The 24,536-nt window shown below is 38.1% G+C and overlaps 2 protein-coding genes and 1 pseudogene across 4 annotated transcripts in view; all 3 read left to right on the top strand.

Moving 5' to 3' along the window:
• The window catches only part of LOC145656918 (uncharacterized), a 234,143-nt gene that overhangs the window by 197,165 nt on the left and 12,442 nt on the right, over positions 1-24,536 (top strand). The gene's annotated exons all lie outside the window — the stretch shown is intronic.
• Positions 1-24,536, top strand: part of LOC145651154 (uncharacterized) — a 139,265-nt pseudogene that overhangs the window by 107,282 nt on the left and 7,447 nt on the right.
• LOC113568703 (uncharacterized) lies at positions 12,057-15,418 on the top strand. 3 transcript variants are annotated; one of them, XM_081709882.1, is made up of 8 exons: positions 12,057-12,182; positions 12,359-12,715; positions 12,842-12,880; positions 12,995-13,033; positions 13,242-13,355; positions 13,513-13,544; positions 13,862-13,948; positions 14,113-15,418. In XM_081709882.1, the coding sequence occupies exons 1-8, from the start codon at positions 12,140-12,142 to the stop codon at positions 14,116-14,118; spliced, it is 717 nt and encodes a 238-aa protein (XP_081566008.1). In that variant the 5' UTR covers positions 12,057-12,139; the 3' UTR covers positions 14,119-15,418. The 3 variants fall into 3 exon arrangements, 2 of the variants coding, with proteins under 2 accessions (XP_081566008.1, XP_035382150.2); XR_014122502.1 differs by having other exon boundaries at positions 12,828-12,880; positions 13,862-15,415; XM_035526257.2 differs by having other exon boundaries at positions 13,862-15,414.

Below are 24,536 nucleotides of genomic sequence, written 5' to 3'. Positions count from 1 at the left end.
ATAAGGCAATATTTACACCAACTTTGTACTGTGAACACCTGCCCACATACCTGTTTGAGGCAATTTTACTCCAAGTGTCAATCCCAGATCATTTCTGTTGTAATAGATTCAGTTCTATATCTCTTATAGTAATAATAGGACAGAATATGAAAGCTAACTCTAACCCTAAAGTTGTTGAACAAAATTATAATATTTTACTTAATTATATCATCTTCATATTTTCAAATATGATTAACAACGAGTTTTGGCTACATGCATTGGTGTGGCTTTAGTACATCATGGTCTTTGTGGTCTCCAAAAAAAAGATTGTGACCCATTTTCACTCATTCCTTGCTGCATGATAAACACACACCATTTTCACCACACACACTAACCACACCTCTTTCTATAGCCAGTCACAGAAATAAACTGTGCAGGTTTACTGTTCAAGCTTTATTTCAGACACTGCAGTACACTTGTTGTATATAATCTGCACCATTTGCTTTGTTTCATGCATTAATTTATCTGGACCCATATATTTGTAAAGCTGCTTTGTAATCATTTGTATTGTAAAAGGTGCTACATGAATCATTTTGCTACATGAATCAATACAGCTAGATAAACTACATTAGCATACCTACAGCATTTTGTTACAACTTGAGTGCTAGAAAATAATTATAGAATAGCTATTAAACTGTGTTACTTTCCAGCAGCACTAAAATTTTACAGAACATATGTAATTTTACTAAGTCTCATTCTAACTTCCACTCTTACCCCGGTGACTGATCTCTTTATAAACCAGGTTGGTGGTTGATATTCAGTTGTGACCTATGACAAAGGTTCCTTAGCTTGTGACTAAACTAAGAACAGAACAGGTGTTCTCACATCTCTGTGGTAAAAAACCTCAGAGTTCATCTCACACTACTGAAAAAAGACAAATACAATTGTTATAAATGACAGTGTGTTTATCTGAAAGGTTTACAGATATTTCAGGTTTTTGCTGATGTAAAGGCTGAAAACTGACAAGTGTACCCAGGTATAGAGCTTGGAAAAACAAAAACATTTTTTAAATATCTTAGTTGCGTAAGTATGGACACATATTATAATCTGTATGGCTGTTTCATATACCATTCTGGACCATGTACAAAGTAAATTAGTCTTCATTTACCATCAACTAGAGTAATTCAGCTGTTCATGTATAATGTACTGAAGGGTTCTGCAAAGTGTAAGTTTAACTGTCACCCATAAGTACTTAATGATAGATCTATGTGGTCTTAGTACTGAAATGTACAGACAATAAGTGGAATAGTAAATAATTTTAAGATCATTTGTGTTATTTGCAGTATGTGATGGGTGCAGTAATTACTAACAAGAGTGGTCACAAATCCAAGGAGCTGTAGAGAATCATGTTTATTCAGGAACATGATGATGATCTAAAAATGATGACAGACTGATAAGGAAGCAGCAGAAACAAACTTAAATGAACTGTAATAATTAATAGGAGTTCCTATTAGCTAAAACATTTCATGCTGTCTACTCAACATTAATCTGATTACATCTTTTAAATTGACTTTACTGAGAAAATTCAATTCAGTACAAACACGTCATCAAAAAATCCTCACAAACAATATCCACCGGAGGACCCAGACTACCTTCACTCTATACATTAACAATTAACGATACAATTTACATCTGTAAATTAGGTATACATCATCCATTTATATATCCAAAAGAGTCCAGAGAAATTTATTTTTTCCTCTCATATCAATCGTCTTCAACCTTAATAGCTCATACACAATCTGTTTAAACACTGTTTCTGCAGGTATTATACATTAATCTGATTACCATTCACCACCATACTCCCTTTTCTCCATCCAACATTTCCTTTTCCTTCAGGTTTGGCTCTGTAAGATGACTGTCAACTTGACCCTTGCCAGTCACCGTTAGAGCTGTTAATACTACCACAGTCTGATCCTCTGCAGGTGAAATAGTTAAGGTCTTGTATATAGTAAACAAAAACGTAATGCAGAAATATTCAAATCCAGTCTTGGCACTCCATCTAGTGGTGACTATGTGCTACAACATCTGATTCAGCACCTCGGCTATGTATGCATTCCTTCATGAGCAGAATGAGGTGTGTTAGAAAGTACTGGATAAAGGAGGGACTCTCTCTGTTTCTGTGTGTGTGTGTGTATGTGTGTGTGTGTGTGTGTGTGTGTGTATGTGTGTGTGTGTGTGTGTGTGTGTGTGTGTGTGTGTGTTTGTGTGTGTGTGTATATGTGTGTGTGTGTTTGTGTGTATGTGTGTGTGTTTGTGTGTGTGTGTATGTGTGTGTGTGTTTGTGTGTATGTGTGTGTGTGTGTGTGTGTGTGTGTGTGTGTGTGTGTGTGTGTGTGTGTGTGTGTGTGTGTGTGTGTTTGTGTGTGTGTGTGTGTGTGTGTGTGTATATATGGCAGCAACACTGCTCTCATCCTGGGATCATGAGCTTCAGGGCAGAGATTTGGAAAGCCGAAAATGCATGACTGCTCCCCGGTAAGCCAACCCCACAGGTGACCTCGTTAATACGGTGGATGATGGTGTATGGACCCACGTACCCGTACAGCAGACCTGTGTGCCTGGCTGTCTTTAATCACCACACACATGGTCTCCTGCCTCGTGTGGTGGGAGTCGCTCCTTAGCACTGGTCCACTTTGCGCTTGTAGGCGATACATTTGAAGAAACTACATTAATGATTAATGTTAATGATAAGTATTGCCCTCTGGTCTGGGTAAGCTCAAGGCATCTCATGAACACATTTGACTGAGTTAAAGCCAGTATAGTGATTTTATCATCCAGCAGATGTCTTAGGAGAGATGTAAAGTATTTTTGCATCAGATGTATTACTTATCTAAATCTCATTATGGACTGCAACGTGTTCAGCACTGGGATGTGATCCAAACTCCATCATGCACTGAGGCGTGTTCAGCCTGGTTATGCCAATCCTGAGGGTCCACAGAAGAGATGAGGCACTGACCTTCATCAACAGCAAGGGGATCAGAACACACACATGGATGACACTCACACACTACTCACGTGTTTGTTGAAATGTTTATCGTTATGTTTCAGTAACAGAGAACTTGTAAACCAAGCATTATTTTCATACACACAAAAAAAAAACACATGAAAAGTGTCTATTGTTTGTACTGGGAGAGACCAGATTCACTTGCAATGCTTCAGAATCCCTGTCAATATTTTAGCAATTTTTTAAACATCCAGTCATGCTATATTTTTATAGCAAACCATGTGATGGAAACAGGTGTGAGGGTATATGGGCGTGTCTGTCTGTGTGCAAGTAGTTCGCCTGCACATAAACAGCAAACAGTGGGTTTGTTATATCATAGCATCATCCTAGCCTGAGATAGAACCACCTTCCTGTCTGCTGTTACACTAGCAGCCGTTCTCTCTGCTCTTATTGCACTGCACTAGGAATAGTTTCCAACCTCTGCATGGATCCTCTGTTTTATTTCACATATCCTACATCAACAACTACTGCGTGCTGTTCTCTCTAGATACCCCCTGCTTTTTTCCAACCCATTTTCTGTTGACTGATCACCGACATTCATTTGAGGAGCTCTGTTAAAACAAGCCTTCACATGACCTGAGAGTGTCTTCTGGTGAAATAGGGCCTGTCTTTGGCATAAACCTTTTTAAAAAAATCTCTTCTCTTATTGTTTTGGGTTTCATAAGGAACTCTTTAGAATGTGAAAGTATTTAGTTCTCACAAAACTTGTTTATTTGCATATGTTCATTGATTCATTGTGTGCATTTATTTATTTGCAATTAATTACCACAGTGTTAGTTAGAAACAATAACCATCAACTATCAGCCCCTATTACATGATAACTCCCACTGTCATAGGGAGAAAGCTACCATGTTTTCTCTGCGACTCACAATGCAGCTATAAAAACATATGAATAATGCTAGCACCTCTTACACTCTAACCACATTATGCTTATACCACCAGCACTTAATAATGTTGGTGGTACTAACTGTACAACTGTTCTGTTCCTGGATAAAGAAGAACTTTTTACATAAAAAAGGTAAAATGTTCCTGCATGAGGATGAACTTAAATTCCACTTTTTGAATTTTTTGGATTAGTTTTAGTTTTACTTATATTCTCCCTTTTTCAATACATCACCTTATGCTGTCATGTTCTGTGCTTACAGTAGCAGTTTACTGTGGAATTCAAAGTGGTGCAATTCTGTGCGCAGTAAGGCAGTTGAAGCGATGTGCATCTTGTTAATGCAAATTTGTGGACTGTAGTGAGAGTGCATGGATTCATCTGCAAGATTTTTCTAATGAATCAAAATCACAAATATTCCATTAATTAATTACCATATTAAGATTAAACACATAACTGTAATTTAGCTGTGGTCTTGTATACGTTTTTGTCCAAAGCACTGTGTGATGGAACCAGATCTGTAGGCATGTGTGCATGTCCAGTTTGTCTTTGCACGAAGTAGTGATGTGGCTTATTCTGCTAGTGGCAGAATTCTCTACACAATAAGTGAATTTAAGTGATGTGTGTCCTGTGAATGCAAGTTTGTGGACTATAGTGAGAATGTACAGATTCATCTGCAATGTTTTTGTAATTAATCAGAATCACAAATATTCCATTAACTAAATACCATTTGAATATCATAGAACTATACTTTTAGCTCTGCACTTTTAGGCATTTTCATCCACAGCATGGTGTGATGGAAACATCTGTAGCTGTGTGTGCATGTTGGTGTCTGATCTGTGACTGATCTGTGTTACTGATCTCATTCAACTGTGACCTCTGGCAACATTTTCTCAGCTTGCAGCTGAACTAAGAACAGAATTGAACAGAAGTTCCCACATCTCTGTGGTTAAAATATCCCTGAGTGCATCTCGCACTACTGAAAAAAATGTCATATACCAGTATATAAATAACACAGTGTATAGATCTGAAAGGCAGAAAATAGAGACCAAATATGTCAGGCCTTTGTAACTGAATATATATTGGACAAAGACAAGTGTACAATTTTTGAACAAATGTAATACCAAAGCTGCTTAAATATAGAGACATTTCATAATAATCTCTATGACTGTGTTTCATATAAAATTCCAGATCATGTACAAAGTGAAGTTGCCTTCATCTTACATCAACTACAGTAATTCAGCTGTTCATGTATGATGTGCTGAAGGGTTCTGCAAAGTGCAGGTACAACCATGATCAACAATGACTTAATGATGCATCTATGCATTCTAGTACTGAAATGGACAGACCAGAAGTGGAATAGCACATCATTTTTGCAGGAATTATTTATGTAATGGATTTCATGCATAAAATAATAAAACTATTTAGATATTCACTGACATCTTCATCTTTAAGAACTGGGAAATATATGGAATCACTGGAACACTGCAAAGATAATGAAATACTGAACAACTCACACAACAAACAGTAGACCAAGAAGATATGAATAGGTAACAGTGCTCAGAATTACAGACAGGAACATGATGTGTGCGTGTCGTGCAACGAAGGATGGGTTTTCCTTGCAAAGTTGGACTCTACCCAAGGTTTCTTCTTTATACGATCCTACATAATTTTTATGGCAGTCACTTTTTAAACATCTAGACCTAAACGACTTTGGCCCTTTAGAGCTTCAACTGGGTTGGGTCTAAAGCTGCTTTAAGACAACGTCTGTTGTAAAAGCACTGCAGAAACCTAAGTGAACTAAAGTTGATTGAACATTACACTGATCTTTGTGGTAGTGTGATATATACTGTATGTGATGAGTGTGGTCACAAATCCAAAAAGCTGGAGATTCATATTCATAAGCAAAGGATGATCTTCTAAAAATGAGTACTGGCTGAAGCAGCAACAGTAAACATAAAGGAACTGTAAGAATTAATATGAATTTCTGGCTAAAACATTTCATGTAAACTTCTCACCATTAACCACGGATTACCATTCATCACAACAATCAATTGTCAGAGTTCAACCTATCCTTTTCCTTCAGATTTGTCTCATTGATCTGACTACCAACCTGACCCTCTCCAGCTGGGGTTAGAGCTGTGAGTATTACTACAGCCTGACCCTCTGCAGATGGAATAGTTAAGGTTTTGTAAACAAAGACTTAATGCAGAAATATTCAAATACAGCCTTGGCACGCCATCTAGTGGTGACCCTGAATGTGATATTTACCATATGTGTATGTTACTACAGCCTGACCATCTGCAGGTTTTGTAAACAAAGATGTTATGCAGAAATATACAAATTCAGCCTTGGTGAAATATACACTCTCAAATGTATTTAAAAAACACATTTTGTATGTATATGTGAATTTTATTTTCTTGCTCAGGAATCTGAATGTTTTTAGACTCATAAGTGTCTTATATTATTAGCAGAAAATGTTATGGTCTTGTGCACAGTAAGCAGTAATGCAGAAATAAACAAATGCTGCTTTGGTGTGCCATCTAGAGGTGAACATGTGCTACAACATCTGATTCATCACCTCAGCTATGTATGCAGTCCTTCATAAGCAGAATGAGGTGTTAGAAAGCACTGTGAGGGGCACTTCAGGCTCCGCCACCAAAATTTAACCCTAACAATGCTGGAGTTGACCGGAATGCAGTCTCCTAGTTTATGGCTACTAACCTGTAGTGCTTCACTATCTAATTCATGTGTAATGGCGCTTATATTTCTACAGAAATATTGTGTTATACTTAGAGAGAGAGAGAGAGAGAGAGAGAGAGAGAGAGAGAGAGAGAGAAATAGATGTATTGTGATTTATTGTGATGACACACATATATACAATCACACCCAGGAAATATAAGGCTTCTTTCTAAATGCACAGTACAGCATCAACTTCAATGCTTCTCTATCAGGCAATTACATAATAAAAACTGGCTGATGGTCCTTTGGTAGTTTGTAAGTCCTTAGAACTGAGAAATGTCCTCAGAACTGAGAAAGTTCAGTAATGTTAGTGTTAATGCTGGAGTTAACCAGCATGTATCCTCCTAGTTTATGGCCCTAACCTGTAGTGCTTCACTGCTTAACTGATTGGATAATAGCACACATGATAAATATGTTTCAGGAAAACAAGAGACTGTATAAAACCTTTCTATTTTGAGAGAGAAATTGCTAATCATTGTATTTCGTATCCTGGTGCTTCTGTGGAGAATGGGAGATGCAGTGTGGTGATGAACTCACATCACCCTTGAACTCACTGGGGGATTGGACTTGGACAGACATTTGTAAAGCTGCTTTGTGAAAACATATGTTGTAAAAAGCACTATTGTGAACAGGAGGTCAGATTAATGTTAGTGTTACTGTGCTGGATTGGTAACATGGAGAGTGGTGGTTCTTGGGCTATGTTTTGTTTTTTGGTTTTTTTTTTGTAGTTGGGGAAGTTCCCCAAATAGTTCTCCAGGTCTTGTTAGTGTTAAGTCCTAATTGAGCCTGCTGTTTGGCTTTTGTTCCATTGTTTTTTCCAGCTTCCCACCCAGACAGCAAATGAGTGATGGCCCAGTTATGACCCACATTTACTACTTTAATCTGGCTTACATGCTGATGTGGAATGATGGCAATGATTTTGTCTGGTTGTGGGAATCTAGTCACAACTTAATCCAAATCATATTGTAAATCAAGTTAAACGTCATTTCATCTCACTATGGACTGTACAGTGACTTTGACTGCAATAACAAACTATCTACTGGATATTTCAAAAAACAGCTCTGCAACAGCACACAGAACCTTGCTAGAAGCACTCATTAATTGCGTAGTCTTTTTGAGTCTTTATGTTTTTGCTAGTAAATATTATAGATGCTTTAGAACAATGCACAAGTTTTTAGCAGGTTTAAAGGTTAAATACCATTTTAATATCATAGAACTGTAATTTTACCTATGCATATTTATAAGTATGCTTAGAAATTCATATAAATTGACGGAAAACCCTGATGTCGCTCCAGAAATTCCACAAAGTTGCAAAGTGACGTCACTGGTGGACAATAGTGAACAACGTCTACATCAAACACCATTATGACTGACGTGGACTGAAGAACCAGCACTGCAAAATTCACAGATTGCGAAGATATTTTTGAATTTGATGAAGATGATGAATCTGCAGTGACAATATGTCATAACAGCGAAATTCAACCATTTAGATTTGAGACAGACAGAAAAAGCTGCACCAGAGAGCAACAAACAACCTGAACCAGCAATCAGAATTGGGAATTCCGACTGGTAAGTGTTTGGAAAGTGTGCTGGATCATTATGGGAAATAACATTAGAAACGTCTCACTGAGCTATTAATGACAATAGCTAGCTAGCTAAACACAAATGTTATCGTTATTGTAAAAGCGATCTACATCGAATTCACAATCATAAGATACTCTATAAATCTCTAATTCAACTACATGGAGTAGTTTTAGTCTAGTATAGCACCAAGCTTAGCAAGTCACTCATGTAGATACTAACCTAGCTAACGCTAACTAGCTAGCAAAGCTGGATAATGTTAGCTAAAGTCAACCAAAATGGGTGAAGTAATTGCACTTATCCAGTTTACTTCCATGCACACAAAGGCTCCTCACCACCTGTTTAGTTTCTTTACATGCACATTTTGTTGGAAAAGCAGCAGTCTTAAGATCAAGTCGTCGTGTGACGTGTCAAATGTAACATTTGTCTGCAATTTCGTCCTTTTTCTTTGATTACTTCAAACACCATTTATCCAAAGACATGGACATTTGTATATGAATAAACTTTAGCCTTCTAAAAGCTTTTTAAAATCCTGCCCTCCAGAAAGAAAGGCACAGTTGGGTTGGTGAAAATAATTTTTGCTGTCCCCTCACCAAGGCTACATGTCTTTGGTGGTTCTGCTCGGTCTGAGTGCAGCACCAGGAACAACTGAAAAAACATGTAAATCTCACTCACTACCTGAATGAACTTGTATCCTGTTCTGAACTTTCATACCCTTGTAGATCACACGGTGCTGGTTATTGGTTCATTCTGGACAAGTTTCAAGATGGCATCTATGTACCACTAGGGGACAGTCATACGCTACCTATCAGGAATATGTCTTCATTTTCCGGTGACATCACTCAGACATATTTTGTTCTACAGGCAAAACTACAAACACCTGAAACTGCTGTGCATCTTTTTCAGTAGATACATGTGCTTCACTTGGGTTGTAACATTTTTACAATTTCATTTTAAACTTTTTGAAAAACATTTTACATTAGAAACTTAAATGAAGATCACATTTTAAGCATAAGAAATATCATGAGTATGATGTTTAACACTTTACAGATGGAAGATTCACATTCTGCATGTATAAACATACACATATCTGATAATCAGGCACTATAGGACTACTCTCATCTATTTATGTATGTCATGGAGTTGTTCACTGTCCATTGACAAATTTGTTTCCCTCTGTATTTTTAACCACAATGTTTGACATTTTAGATTTCTGTTTTTCATTTGGTACTGTCCCAAAGCCACATCATCCCCACAACTGGTGCTTTTTTGTTTAGATTATTTTCTCACACCTGTTATTGGGCTGATCAGGTGTCAAATACACATCCGCTTGTCTTATTTTCTTTCCAATCTTGCTGACTGTATTGCCTGTACTGTGCATTTTTTAAGCTGTGGTCAGACTTTTTGATCCACACATTTTATGAAGATGTCTTCCAAACTGGAGTGTGCACTGTAGCTAACCCGAGCACTACCAGATTAATTGAATTGATTTCCATGTCAGAGATGTTCACTGCCTTTTTCTTCCCTCTGCATTTTTTACCATAATATTTAATGATATTTGAAGGTTGTATTTTTATTTATGTTAATGTCACAAACTCACACTGCTCCCTCTACCCACTGCTGGCCCTTCTCTTGTTGAAACTATTTTCTCCCACCTGTTATTCTTTATAGGGCTCACGGTTACACATCAGCTTGTCTTGTTTTGTCTTGGCTTTGTGAGCACTCTTACTGGTTGTACTGGTAGTACTATGTACTTTTTTATATACAGACAGATCTATGCATTCTTTGAAGCTGCATTACATTTTTGTTTCTTTCTGTTTGCTGATAGTTACAACCCTGGAGTGTAAACCTGCTCGCACAGTCGGCCACTGAACTGAGCTGCCTAATGCAGGATGTTATAGGACAGCTGAGTGAACATTTCAAATGTTGCCTAACAGACACTCTGACTGGGCTAGCTTCACCCTAAACCATCCTTCAATCCAAATAGAGCACAGCTAGCTACACTGTCAGAGACCCCTGACCACATACAGATGTGGCATTGAAATTCTCATATTCTACTAACAAACCAGCTTTTCAATTGTTAAACAAATTATTGAAGATGTGTATATTCTGTTTTTTTATAATGTAAAATTTAAAGTTTTGTTATAGCACTCAGGTTTAATTTAGCACTTGTCTTTTAGGTATCTTTTGTCCAGAGCACTGTGTGATGGAAACAGATGTGTGTAAATGTGTGTGCATTTCTGTGCACTGACAGTTTGCTTTTGCATGAACACAAAGGTGGTTAACCACATCAAAGTTTTTGGACTGCTCACTTAAGAGCTATTTTCTATGCTCATACTGCACACCAGGGTCTGGGTGCTTTCCTTCCTCATTGTGGACCCTCGATTCTTCTGTCAACGCTTTGCATTAAAACTTTGATCACTGTTCTCATTAGATACCCTTGTCACTCCAATGACCAGTTTATTGTTGACTAATTACAGAAGTTCACCTGAGGAAACAGAGAGAAGGTGGAGGGTCAAAGTTGTCCCAGTAGTGATTGGACTACTTGGAGCTGTGACCCTTAAGCTGAAAAAATGGCTCCAGTAAATCCCATGAATTTCAATGCTACCTCAGTCCAAAGAGAGTAATCCTAGCAATACCAAAAAAACCCACAAACCCCCAAAAACACTATATAGCAGCACTTATGACTAAGGTACCAGGCCCAAGAACTGGTCAGGACCTGAGCCTAACATGATATATGTCTACTAGCTTCTGGCTAAAAAAACAGCAAAATTATCCAGCTGCTAGCTGTAGGCTCCATGGTTGGCTAACATACTAGGACACTGGTGGACATGAATGAATGAATGAATGAATGAATGAATGAAACAAGGATCGAGCACTGGTCAGCTATACAGAAATTACCTGCCTATACACAGAAGCCAGGATCAGTAATACATTTACAGCATTTAACAGATGCTCTTATCCAAAATGACTTGCAGAAGTGCTTTGTCATCTACTCTAGCCAGTACAGTAGATTAGAGTCCAAGATACTACTGAACTAGGATACTGTTGAAATAAAGGGATCAATACAAATGCCTAGAAGTGCAAAATACATAAGCTCCATCTCAGACAACAAGCAGTACAATAAACAGTAAGTAATTGTTAGTCAACATAGGAGCAGTCAACATCAATGCAATAAACCATACCCTACAATAAGTTCTAGAGTTTTAGTTAGTCAACATAGGAGCAGAGTCAGTGGTCATTTAAATATTAATATGGATTAATGTGGATCCTCTCCATGTTACCTGATAGGACCGTCCCTTCAGATAGGACTGAAAACATTTCCATGCTGAGCCAGTCACACCAAGGCAGGAGAGAACAGAGATCTTGGTGGCTAATACTAGCCACCAAGAAGATCAAAGCACACAATACTGACAGATATAGCCATTATGGTAACTTTCAGCCATATTTGACTATTTTCCTTGTGTTAGAGTTAAACTGACACCTTTGGTTTGTTTTCTATTGTTTTGTATTTGGTCTGATTTACACTGCATACATTTAAGCATAGCTGACGGGGTTTGCCGAAGAGTGAGAGGGGACAGAGCTGGAAGCACAGGCCTACTAGCAAAAATCTGATATTCATTGGTAAGAAACATGGTGTCTGTCAATGATTCAGGCAGACATCTGTACGAGTATAAACCAACACAAACAGTGAAGTTGTAATAAAAAAAATACAAAGAATGACAATTATTTAATTTCTTCTTTATTATCTACTATTACTATTATCTGCTTATTTATATATGAACTACATTTTATATACACACAACAATTATTTTCATGTATAAGCCACACCTCCAACAATAAAAAGCATAGTGTCATTCAAGAGACACATTTCCTCTTCAGGTCTGATAACAGGGATGGTTTGTATATTGTTCCTGATTCTCCGGTTCCATGGCATTTGTAAGTAATACTAATCTAATTTACATTATTAGATAGAGCAAATAAACTGTTGTTTTAGAGAAGTCATGAAGATAAAGATGGATAGGTGTCCAGGATTAAAGATGAATGTACTTTTATACTGTCCTCCTCAGACAGTTTGTGTTTATTTATATTTTTTGTTGTTTTCTGGACTACAGATTTGCTTCCAGTAACTCTGGGCTCTCCAGACACTTTAATATTGGTGGCAGAACCTGGTGATGATGTCACCATTTGGTACCAGTATAACCGGATAGAACCAGCTCGCATATATTGGTTCATGCACACAGATCATTCTGTTCCACATCATGTTGCATGCCAGTTGTATTTAAAATATTCTGCATCAAGCCCTTGTTCTTTTTTTAATCAAAGTAAGCAAATGGTGATGTCCGTAAAATCCCAGTACTCCTCTCTTACAATATCTGCAGTGAAACACACTGATTCAGGACTGTATTACTGTGGCATTTGGCAGAGTACTGATATTTACTTCAGTAACGCAACATATTTACAAGTAACAGGTAACATTTTTGCAAAACAGTCACATTACATCACTCATTAACATTTATATGGTATGTTTGATAATTTTTAATCACGTTTTATTAAATTCCTGTGACTGTATTCATCAATAAGATTTTTTTTTTAAGAGAGAAACCAAACACTTTTCAAGACCACCTCTGATCAAGGTTTGTTATCTCAAATTCTTCAGCTAAGAAGATTAAGATTAATATTAAGATTTATATTAAATTCATGCAACTGAATTAATAATTGAACAAATGTTTTTGTTGTTGTTTTTCCAGAGCGAAATGAAACACCTTCCAAAGGCAGTTCAGAAATAGGTTTATCTCATATTCTTCTGCTGATCAGTTCCTGTTTTGCTTATTATACTGTTATAATTAGATTTGAACCATCCTCTCTTCATTTCAGTGTTTATGTTCTGTTTAAAATATGATTAGGAATAGTCAACTGCAAGACATAGATGAATTTCAGTGCAAAGTTGCATGCACACATTTAAAAATAACTCCTTTCTTTTAATCTCTTCTCCAGCTCACTGCTCTTCAGATGTCTTCTTCATGCTGACAGTGGTGTTCGGTGGTGTGATTGTGATTCTCATCAGTGTTCTTCTAATCATGCTGAAGAGGATAAAACAACACAATGATGGTATTGCTGATACTGCTGTTTAAAACTGATCCATTAAGATTTTAGACATGTTCAAAAATACAACTTTTCAGAAAAGGAAAAAAAACTTCATCAGTATGTTATATTGTTAATGTTATATTAATAATAGAGCTAATTTATTTTTGACTGATTCTTACAGAAACTGACTATAAAGTACAACAAGAGAAAGAGGTAATTATGAAAATACATGATGTTTGAAACCCACATATATATGGAAAGAAATAAAAAGAAAGAACATTTTTATTTATTTGAAGATTTACTTATTAACTGAAAGCAGTTTAACTAATTGTGATCAAATTAGAAAGGTTTTGGAACAGCAGAAATTTCACAAATACAGAATCATAAAATATAAAAAGAATCAGATCTTAAAATACATTTCAGGATTACAGTAATACAATTTGGATATGAGTATTGATTAAAGAAATCCACCACTGACAAAGTAAAAAAAAAAAAATTATCATCTAGTGTAATATTTTCTGTCATTGCAGGTGCAGGATTCTAAATATGCTGCTGTACAATTTTCTGATAAGAAAATCAAGAAAGCGGGAAGACACACTGAAGTGGTGGACACTAAGGTTGTATATTCTTCAGTAAGACACTAGCAGTGTACTATGATAGAACAAAGTTATACATGATTCCTTCATTGTTTGGAACAGCTTTACATAGTTAATTATTTTAACCAACAACAGCCATAAGAGGCTGTGACCTCTGCCATATTTTTCATACCTGTACTCTTTAGTTTTGACAGACACAGAGAAAAGTGTCCGTGTCATCCAACACAAAAGCAACAGAGACTATTTGAAGATCTGTAACTGCATTTGAGCAGTTAATGTGATGTATCAGAAACTGGATTAATTTGGGAGGTTGTGACCAGTGCAAGAATGGAGAGTATGTTGCTTATATTCATGGGAATTCGCTGTTCATAGTGTAGAATAGATTTTTTGTTTTTTGCATGTATTGTAGGACAGCATGTGTTCACTCTATAACTAAATATAACCCTTAAAGCAGAGGGGTATTGAAATGATACATACTAAAAATGTGTGTGTGTGTGTGTGTGTGTGTTCCCGTAAATTTTTATGTGAGCTAAATTACTAACACATGATGTTGTGATGGTGACTGTTACGCATATAATTGTGTTCCAAACAGAGAAGGCCCAGTTTGCTTTGCTGTGATGTAAATTTAATGAAATAAGTGTTTGGAATCATCAGTTCTTTTAAATTAAAGTGTATTCTCTCCAGACTGGTCTTTTGGATTAATCTTCTTTTTAAAAAAGTCATATGGAAAGGCTTTATATTATCTGAAAACACCATGAGTTACTTTGTTCATATCTATTGACTCATCACACTTGCTGAAGTGTTAGATGTTAGAACAAATTTCTGTGTTCACATTAACAGAAAGTTTTGAAACTAAGCTACCGTAATTTCCATTCACAATGTAAAAATTCTGGAATTTTATAATACATTTATAATTATTCAAAAAAATTAATGAGTCACCTTTGTTAAAAAAAGTGGGTTTTTTTGTTTTTTTTCAAAACCTGTTTTGGTTTTCACTATTCATGATTTGCGCCTGCGCCTTGTTTAGTGTTCATTAGTTCAAGTATTTAAACCCTGTCTGGTTCCCTTGGAGTTGGCTGTTCATTATTTGAATGGTTGTATTTATGTGTTTGGATGTTTAATGTTTGGATGTGTTAGAAAGCCCGTCTGTTTTTCAAAGCCTGCGTTTGTTTGACAATGTTTTATCTTAACACTTTGTTTTTCATTACCTCCATGTGTTATTTCCTACTTTCTGTTGTAGCCTGCTTCCCCTGTTTGCCTTCGTGTACTTGTGTTTTTGGTTCATCATGTATCCCCATAATCTATGTATTGGCTCTATGACCCTGGACTACTCTAACGACTATGACTTTGGATTTGCCCTTAATAAATCTCGCTCTTATCCGCACATGCATCTGCCTCCTTACCTCTCAATGTTACAGTAGTGACTTAATAACTTCTAAACATATCCTTACATTAATAAAACTGTTTAAAAACTTGCATTGCTTAGTGTATCTGGTGGAGGAGACAGTAGTGGTTGTTCTAAGAGTGATTGTTCTAAAGCCATTTTGAGGCTGTTTGAGGCAGAATAAATACAGACTGAATCAAACAGACAAATGAAGGCTTGGTCTTCCACAAAAAAGATGAACAACAAGAATGATCAGGTGATTTTTTTTTACTCAGTCATCTTCATATTTGATTTTTCATATATTTTCATATCAACATATTTCAGTTACTTTTAATGCAAAATCATATTCGAAACAAAGAGTGTTGGCAACCTGTGTGTGTGGCTTCAGTACATCATGATGTTTGTGGTCTCCTATGAGACTATGAACTCCAGCCATTTTCACACACTGCTGCATGACAAACACCAAAACACCAATTTCACTACTTACACTCTTCACTTCTCTTTCCATAATCACATAAATACATTTTGCAGGTTTACTGTTTAATACAGATTTTCTGAGAGAGCCATTTTTGCAGATATTGTAATAAATTTGTTGTAACTAATATTTACTGATTTCTTTGTTTTGTATATTAATTGATTGCATTAGATTCTGCTATTAATGAAACGAGAACACCACAGAAACCGTTAATCAGCCTTACATATACAGGAATGACATTTGCTATCATTCTCTCTCATGAATATGTAGGTATAGAGTCACTGTTTGTTTTAGTTCCATGAACAATTGAGAATTTATTCAGATAAAAAGTGAAACAATAAATGTATTGAATGTACTTGAAAGTACATAAAAAATAAAAATGAAAGAATGGATGTGCAAGTAATTGTGACTTTCCACTACTATTAATTTTCAAAACATTTATGTAAATTATGTACGCTACAAACTCTCATTATAACTTTCATTCTTAGCCCTGCACTGAACTGTGTATTAACCAGGTTGGTGGTTGATATTCAAATCTCACCTCTGGCAACATTTTTTTCAGCTTGTGGCTAAACTAAGAACAGAATGGAAGCTCTCACATCTCTGAATGCATTTCCACAGCTACAAGGAACACAGTACGATAAAACAAACATAAAAGATAATGTCTCACAGTGAACTAGTAACTACTTTCACTTTCACTTTTCTGCTGTGTGTGCTCATCTAATTGTTTGCTGCTGCAGTGTTCACTTGCTAGTAGAGACAGACAAGGATAGTAGCAAAAAATCCTTACATATGAAAATCATTTACTGGCTTTAACATCAGCCTTAGAATCTCAAAGTTCAAAGTCAGCTTTATTGTCATTCAGACTATACAACAAGTAGTTGTTAAACAAGTAGCAGTAATGCACAGCTGAACAAGATTGCGTTTCTCCAAACTCCAATGCGCAAATATACACTATATATAAAGGTAAGTGCACGAGACAAGACACAGTATAAATACACAAGAAGTATATTAAAAAAAATTTTTTTTTTATATATATATATATATATATATAAAATAAATGTGGTGTGTATTGTTAAAGGGAGTTCAGTAGTCTAATGGCCTGTGGGAAGAAGCTCTTGTTAAGTCTGGCAGTCTTGCACCGCATGCAGCGGTAATGTTTACCAGCAGGCAGAAGGCGGAGCTGATGTCAATGAAAAGCATCTGCACATAACTGTCCTTATTCTCCAAATGGGTCCGGTTTCGGTGAAGCGCTGCTGATATGGCATCATCAGTGGTGCAGTTAGGGCGGTATGCAAACTGGAGCGGGTCAAGCGTTGCAGAAAGTCTTGACATTATGTGGTCTTTCACCAGTCTTTCGAAGGAGTCTTTCGAAGCACTTCATCATGATGGGAGCGAGTGCTACAGGGCGGTAGTCATTGAGCATTAATGCTGGTGGCACAATAGTAGTTGCCTTGAAGTACTGAGGAACAATGGCTTGGCTCAGGGAGGTGTTATAGATGTCTGTGAGGATGTTCACCAGTTGGTCAGCACACTCCTTGAACACATACCCTAGTATGTCGTCAGGACCTGAATGAGGTGTGTTAGAAAGCAGTGGATAGAGTATGAGTAGAGGGCCACCAGAGGGAGATACCGGGTTGTTCTGGGATAATCGAGGCAATTTTCCATTCTTGTCCTCCTGCCTACTCAGACATTCCTGGTTGCTCAGTCATTTTCCAGCTGACAGACCAGGATTTCAGATATAGATGTTATTTTTCAGGCCGAAAGTGTGGACTAGATCCAGTATAGCCATAATATTGCAACGACATAATGCCCAAGGGTGAGGATGGATAAAAGTGTGGAGCTGAACAGTGTAAACTCCTTTCATTCACATGAAGAGGTTACTGAAGATACCAATATGAAAATAAAAACACTACCACCTTGCGAGTTTTTTTATCCATCTGAGGGGCTCTACAGTACCATTTATGACTAATACAATTTTAGATTTTCAAGACAAAAGAGTGGAGTAAATCCAATATATCCATAACAATAAAATGGCACAATGCCTCTGAGATAGAGGATGGATGGAGTCTGAGACCAGGATGAATGCTTTTCTTGATGATGCTTATAAATGATGCATTACTCCTGTATGACTAGGAAGAGGTACTTACAATAATGTGACACTCACACATTACCTATGAAACCCAATTCTGAAAAAAATTGTCAGTTTGTATCAGAAGTCAGTAAATCCATTTATGTTACAGTTTGTCTTTCATTTTCAATTTTTCATTTTGAGAGTTTTTTCATTTGCATACATTATTGAAGTATACACTTTCACAGGAGACTCCAGTAAATAATGATTAACCAGAGCAGCAAGGGGGACTGGGGCTTCAGAGCCATTTGTAAAGAGCTGGTAGCTAATGCAACCCAAGTTACTTTTACAACAGTAATGTCTCTGGAGAATGTGGCTGGTCTTCCCAGAGCTGGAGATGGAAGTGAAACACCTCATAGGGCCTTAAGGCTCCTGGGACTTTGATGATCCACACAGAAACTTGGGACCAGCTCAGTGGCTCAGTGTCAGAGTTCCATGACTGATGGAGTTTAAGAGGTCCAGAGCCACAAAGGAAGGCTGTGGTCTCTTCCACCAATGTACTATGATGCTGGACATGACTTCTGTAGGGGAAGTTTCTTGATCTCACTTTAAAGACTGTCCTCACTTACTCATAGATAGACATCAAACTGGGAAGGCCTGGTAGAGCCCAGGAAAACACAACAGTCAGTGTGGAATAAACTTCATTTACTGAATGTTGGCAGAGCATCCAGATAGAATGCAATACTTCTCCTGGTGCAGTCTGACATTTATTAAATTGTAATGCTCACAACTGAGTATAAAGCAGTGTAGTTTAATATGTTTGTATGCAGCTAGATTAAGATTTAGGCCATCTTGAATGCCTTTATTTGGTCATACATTCATATACACATGTGTACTGTACAATGTTATGTTTCACTTGGCATATCCCAGTTTCTTTGAGCTGGTGTCAGAGCACGTGCCTGCCATTGTACAGCACACCTGGAGCTGAAAGTGTTAAAAGATTTGCTCAAGAGCCCAACAATGGTGGCATGGCAGAGCTGAGATTCAAACCCACAACCTTTCTATTGGTGGACCAAAATACTATCCACCACGCTATCACTGACCTAACATCATACTATGATGATATAATGTGATGTGCACTGATATGGTCTGTAAACAAACAAGAGAAATAATAGTAAACTACTACATTCTAAATATACTCTTAATAAACTACTGCATTTAGTACAAACTAACTAGCTCAGTGGATTACAGCAGCATGAGCATGTAAAGTAATCTGAAACTTTGAGGTGTCACGATCGGCCTGTCCCCTACCAGGAGGGATACGCCCCCTCCAGACCAGTACCGTACCACTGCTCTCCCCCGCTCGCAATTACCTGTCTTCTGATGGGAGACGCTTGCTGCTTATTAACACCTCACACCATTTATACTCCTACAGGTTCAGAGGGAGACCCTCCCCCACCTCTGGAGATGGCGGAGGGCCCAGTATATAGACTGTGGGTTCTTCTGGACTGCCGTACGAGAGGGAGGGGCATCCAGTACCTGGTGAATTGGGAGGGGTATGGCCCGGAGGAACGCAGTTGGGTCCTGGCTTCCAAAGTTCCCAAGCCCGACCTCATTGCTTCATTTCATAGGCTGCATCTGCTGAAACCTGCCCCGAGTCGGCGGGGCCGGCCACGTTTCAGGAGCCGGGCGGGGTCTTTCAGGGGGCATTCTGTCACGGTCGGCCAGTCCCCTACCGGGAGGGACATGCCCCCTCCAGACCAGGACCGTACCTCTGGCCTCCCCCGCTCATCTGACAGTAGACACCTGCTGCTTATTAACACCTCACACCATTTATACTTCTACAGGATCAGCGGGACAGCACTGCAGATTAGTGGACAGGCCCACAAGCGTCTGTTGTTGCAACCTAGGAGATTACCAAGACTCGTCATTGCTTTATATCAAGAACATGGAAAATAAAGAACATATTTGTTCGACTTTGCCTCTCGCTTCCTCTGTGCCCTCAACATCACAAGAGCGTTTACAGAGTTATCAATTAGATGCTAGTAGCATAGTAGCATCTAACAAACACATAATTACCAAAGGATCACTTCAGTCTGTATAAAAATCTGGATTATCACTCACATCATAGCACTTAAGACATAAAAAACCCAATTAATTCACATGAGGTCAGACCACTGAATGTGACCTAAAAGACACTCTCATATTGAGCTGACAGAGAGAGAGTGACTAACCCATCCTTCCCACCCAATGAAAGCACAGTCAGTCATGATCTTGGGGACTCCTGGCTATGTTCCAGTGATAGAACCCAGATCACCACGTGTTAAAATAGCTGGTTGAAGGATGCTGTAGCATGGATGTTCATGTTTATTTTAAGTTTTCTGGCTTAGAGTTTGTAGAGGCATACTGTACTTTGGGGGTTACTATGGTAATCAAAGTGGCAGAATTCTGTGCACAGTAAGGCATTTGAAACAATGTGAAACTTTTAAATCCATGTTCATGGACTGAAGTGAGAGAATATGGATTCATCTGTAATGCTTTTGTAATGAATCAGAAGCCCAAATATTCCACATATTAATTACCATAGTCATATCAAACAGAACTGAAATTTAGCTGTGGTCTTTTATGCATTTTTGTCCAAGGCACTGTGTGATGGAAACAGATCAGTAGGCATGTGTGCATGTCTGTCTGTGCACCAACAGTTTGTTTTTGCATGAACAGCAAACAAACACTTTTAACCACATAAAAGGCTGTGGCTGTGTACCTAGCAGTCATTCTAGCCATTCTGCTCTTATACGCACTGTGTTCTGAATATTTTCCAACCTCAGTGTGGACCTGTTTATTCCTCACACTTTGCATCAAAAACTCTCTATTTCTGTTTTCACTAGATACTCCTTTTACTTCCACAAGCAAGTGTTTACTGATCACGAAAGTTCACTTGAGGAGATCTGTTAAAACAGGCCTTCACAATACCTACAGTGTCTGCTGACAAAATGGGGCCCGTTTTTGGCTGTAGAAACCTGTTTTATATCAAGTGTGAATGGTCCTTTGTTGGAGCACTAAAGCCACATTAAAATTACAAGGAGGCACATTTGTGTTTCCTTAATTGTGCATACATACATATGATTACTGTCAGGGCATGTAGAGGAAAAACTCTTTCCTGATCACTTTTCCTCTTTTAATTATCAGCCAACCACACTTCTCTAGTCCAAGTGACTTTCCAGTGTCCTTTCTGTAAATCAGGAGGAATTCAGTATATGTCCCTTTCCATAGTGAAGTGAACCTTGGTGTTATTCATGTACTGGAGATGGCTGATTGTAGCTCTGCTCCTGAATCTGTATCCATATCCATTCTTACTGGTGATCTTGTTAAGTGATATTCAGGCCTATGCAGAACAGCAGTGGGGACAGTGCATATATCACACTTTATGATGTATCTCCTTGGTATACACCACACTTTTTGGTGCATCTCCTTGGTATATACACCACATTATGGTCACCTGGGCACTTGTCTTTGAGTTTGTTTCTGATGTTTTCCCCCAGTGTTCAGCTAATTTCTGGATTTGGTCTCTATGGTCTTATTGACTCTGGAATGACAGGGATTCGAGTGTCTGTGCATGTGGCATTGAAACTGACAGTGGTGAAGGGGGCACTTGGTGCTCTAACATTAAAACAAGATGTGAGAGGCTGAAAATAACTTACTTCAATCCTAAATATGGGTACTGTAGGCATATTGTAGTCAATAAAGAGTTATTGTATTACCCAATCAATCAGAATCAAGCTGCTTGTTCTTATATTGATGCACAGCACAGTAGTATTAGAGACTCATTACAGGCTGCAGCACTGAACCGATTAGGGTAGTTGGGGTGCTGGAACTAAATGGTCTGAAACCTTCACTAAAGAGCTCTAATGGAAACCCTTTTGTCTTGTGAACGTCCCACCCACTCCAACATCACACACCGCTGAGCTGTTATGGGAGAGTTGTGAGAAAGCTACTAACCGCAGCAAAAACCTGAGCTTGGTTAGAGAACTAAATTTAGCATGACCACCATGGCAACATGGAAACAAACAAACAAAGACAGACCAGGACATCATCAACATATGTGCTATGTGGAACATGCCATTGGTGGACAAACCTGGGAGATGCTGGTGCCTCAGCTTCTAACAGCAAATGTCCATTTAACATCACAAAACAACTGCAGGCTGTTTTATCAAACAGCGCCACACAATCCTGCCAGTACAGGGGTATAACATCTCACACTGATGCACACAACACCCCACACTCCTGCCTGTATGGGGGTATAACAGCTCACAGTGACACAGACAAGACCCACACACCTGCCTTTACGGGGGTATAACAGCTCACACTGATACACACAACACCCACACTCCTGTGGGTTCTACATGTAACTGTATGAATCAATAAACAATGTTTCAAACCCAGCCTTGCCACACCATCTAGTGGTGATCATGTGCTAAAACATCTGATTCAGCCCATCAGCTATGTATGCTGTCCTTCATGAGCAGAATGAGGTGTGATAGAAAGCACGGTGTAGAGAAGGGGCACTCCAGGCTCCACCCCAAAGGTTTAACCCTAAAAATGCTGGAGTTGACCAGCATGCAGTCTCCTAGTTTATGTCTACCTACTATTAACCTGTAGTGCTTCACTGCCTAACTGATCTGTAATGTCACTTTGGATTATATTAATAATATATTCATACAGAAATTATAAACAATATCATATTATATTTAGAGAGAGATATATTTTGATTTATTGTGGTGACACCATATATACAGTCACACCCAGGAAATATAAGGCTTCTGTCTAAATGCACAATACAGCAGCAAGTTCAAAGCTTCTCTGTCAGGCACGTACATAATAAAGGTTGGCTGATGGTCCTCTGATGGTTGGCAAGTCCTGAGAACCGAGAAACGTCCTCAGAACTCAGATATTTCAGTAATACAAGTGTTAACAGTGCTGGCATTAACCAGCATGCAGCCTCTTGGTTTATGGCTACTAATGCTTCACTGCCTAACTGATTGGTTAATGGCACACATGATAAAAATGTGTCAGAAAAACAAGAGACTGTATAAAACCTTGCTATTTTCTGAGAGAAATTGCTAACTGAATAATTGTGTCATATCCTGATGATTCTGTGGAGGATGGGAGATGCACAGTGCTGATGAATTCATGACATCATTCAGGTCTCCTGTAGATCTTCTTATTGTATTATTTTATAGATGCATTTCTGGCAACTGTGAATAGGTGGTGAGCTCAGATTTAGTGTTACTGTGCTGGCTTGGTAAACCCAAGAGTGGTGGTTCAAAGCCCACCTTGGGTTACATAGTATTATAGTTGGGTAAGTTCACCAAATAGTTCCCCAGGTCCTGTTAATTTTAACTCTTAGTTGGGCCTTTTTTCCATTGTTTTTTTTCTAGCCTCCTACCCAGATAGCAAATGAGTGACGGCCTGTATTTGACCCACATTTACTACTTTCATCTGGCCTACATGCCAATGTGGACTGATGGCACCAAGTCACAACTTAATCCAAACTAAACTGTAAGGATAAATGGCATTTGACTATAAAAACAGCTCTACAACAGCACACAGAACCTTGCTAGAAGCACTCATTAGCTTGTTAGTCCTTTTGAGTCTTTATGTTATGCTAGTAAATATTATAGATGCTTTAAAATAATGCATAGGTTTTTAGCGGGTGTAAAGGTTCAGTATACATACTGCACACATCTTTGCATATTTATAAATATGTTTAGAAAGTGGAAGGTTTTTTTTTAATTTTACAACTTACATAAGATGGTGCCTGCTCCATCTGTCGTTAACCCCGTGATTCCCGTTTATTGACGTAGTCATGTGTTCTCTGTTGTCCCTCCCCCTGCTACGCCCACCAACCCTGCCATTCCTCAGCCTCAGTCCATCCACCTGTGTCCAGGTAGTCTCTCCCTCATCTCTCTTGTGCCCAGGTAGTCTCTCCCTCGCTCCTGTTCATGTTCAACATTTTTATTTTTGGTTTCATTAAATGTCTTTTTGTTTCTGGACTCACACCTGCATCCTGCCCATTTATTGTCCCCACATGCCACGCACTGATACAGATGATAAGCATTTGTATAATGATCTATAAACATGGGCCACATAGACTTTACCTAGTTTGTATGTAAATAAATACATTTATACTGTGTTCCATTATCTATTGACTATATTAGCTGAAAGTTGTTTCTGCAAGAATGTTTTTACTATGCTAATCAATAAACAATGACAACTTTGAAAATTATTTTAAGACCTTTAAGTCCTCCTTAAATGCTTTTCTCTAGAAACTTTACTCCACTTACTGAGGGGAAGAACATCTCCAAAACCTAAAAATACAAGATTGAGGAAGCATATTTTGCAAACATTTCTGCACATTTCTTAGCCTTGGTTTCAGTCTGAGTTGACCCAGAAACTTTGGATATATTTACATTTACGGCATTTAGCAGACACTCTTATCCAGAGCGACTTACAAAAGTGCTTTGTCATTTACTCATAGAATATGCTAGTACAGTACAGTAGGTTAAAGTCCAACTGTCAGGAATGGCTGCCGTCCTGGCATCCCTGTTTCCGTGGTTTCCCGGTTGTGTCTTTTAGTACTTATTGTAGGGAAAACAAAGTACTAAATTAGTCAGTCAAT

Source organism: Electrophorus electricus, chromosome 1 (genome assembly GCF_041902795.1).
Source record: "Electrophorus electricus isolate QZ-2024a chromosome 1, ASM4190279v1, whole genome shotgun sequence".
NCBI classification, from domain to species: domain Eukaryota; kingdom Metazoa; phylum Chordata; class Actinopteri; order Gymnotiformes; family Gymnotidae; genus Electrophorus; species Electrophorus electricus.
The sequence above is the reverse complement of the archived record's forward strand: the minus strand, read 5'-3'. Positions and strand labels throughout refer to the sequence as shown.

Excerpts from the sequence above, each read along its gene's own strand:
- LOC113568703 (XM_035526257.2), top strand. The coding sequence starts at position 12,140 with ATGGTTTGTATATTGTTCCTGATTCTCCGGTTCCATGGCATTT. Across the intron at positions 12,881-12,994 it reads CAAGACCACCTCTGATCAAG|AGCGAAATGAAACACCTTCC; the intron begins GTTTGTTATCTC and ends TTGTTTTTCCAG. Across the intron at positions 13,545-13,861 it reads AAGTACAACAAGAGAAAGAG|GTGCAGGATTCTAAATATGC; the intron begins GTAATTATGAAA and ends CTGTCATTGCAG.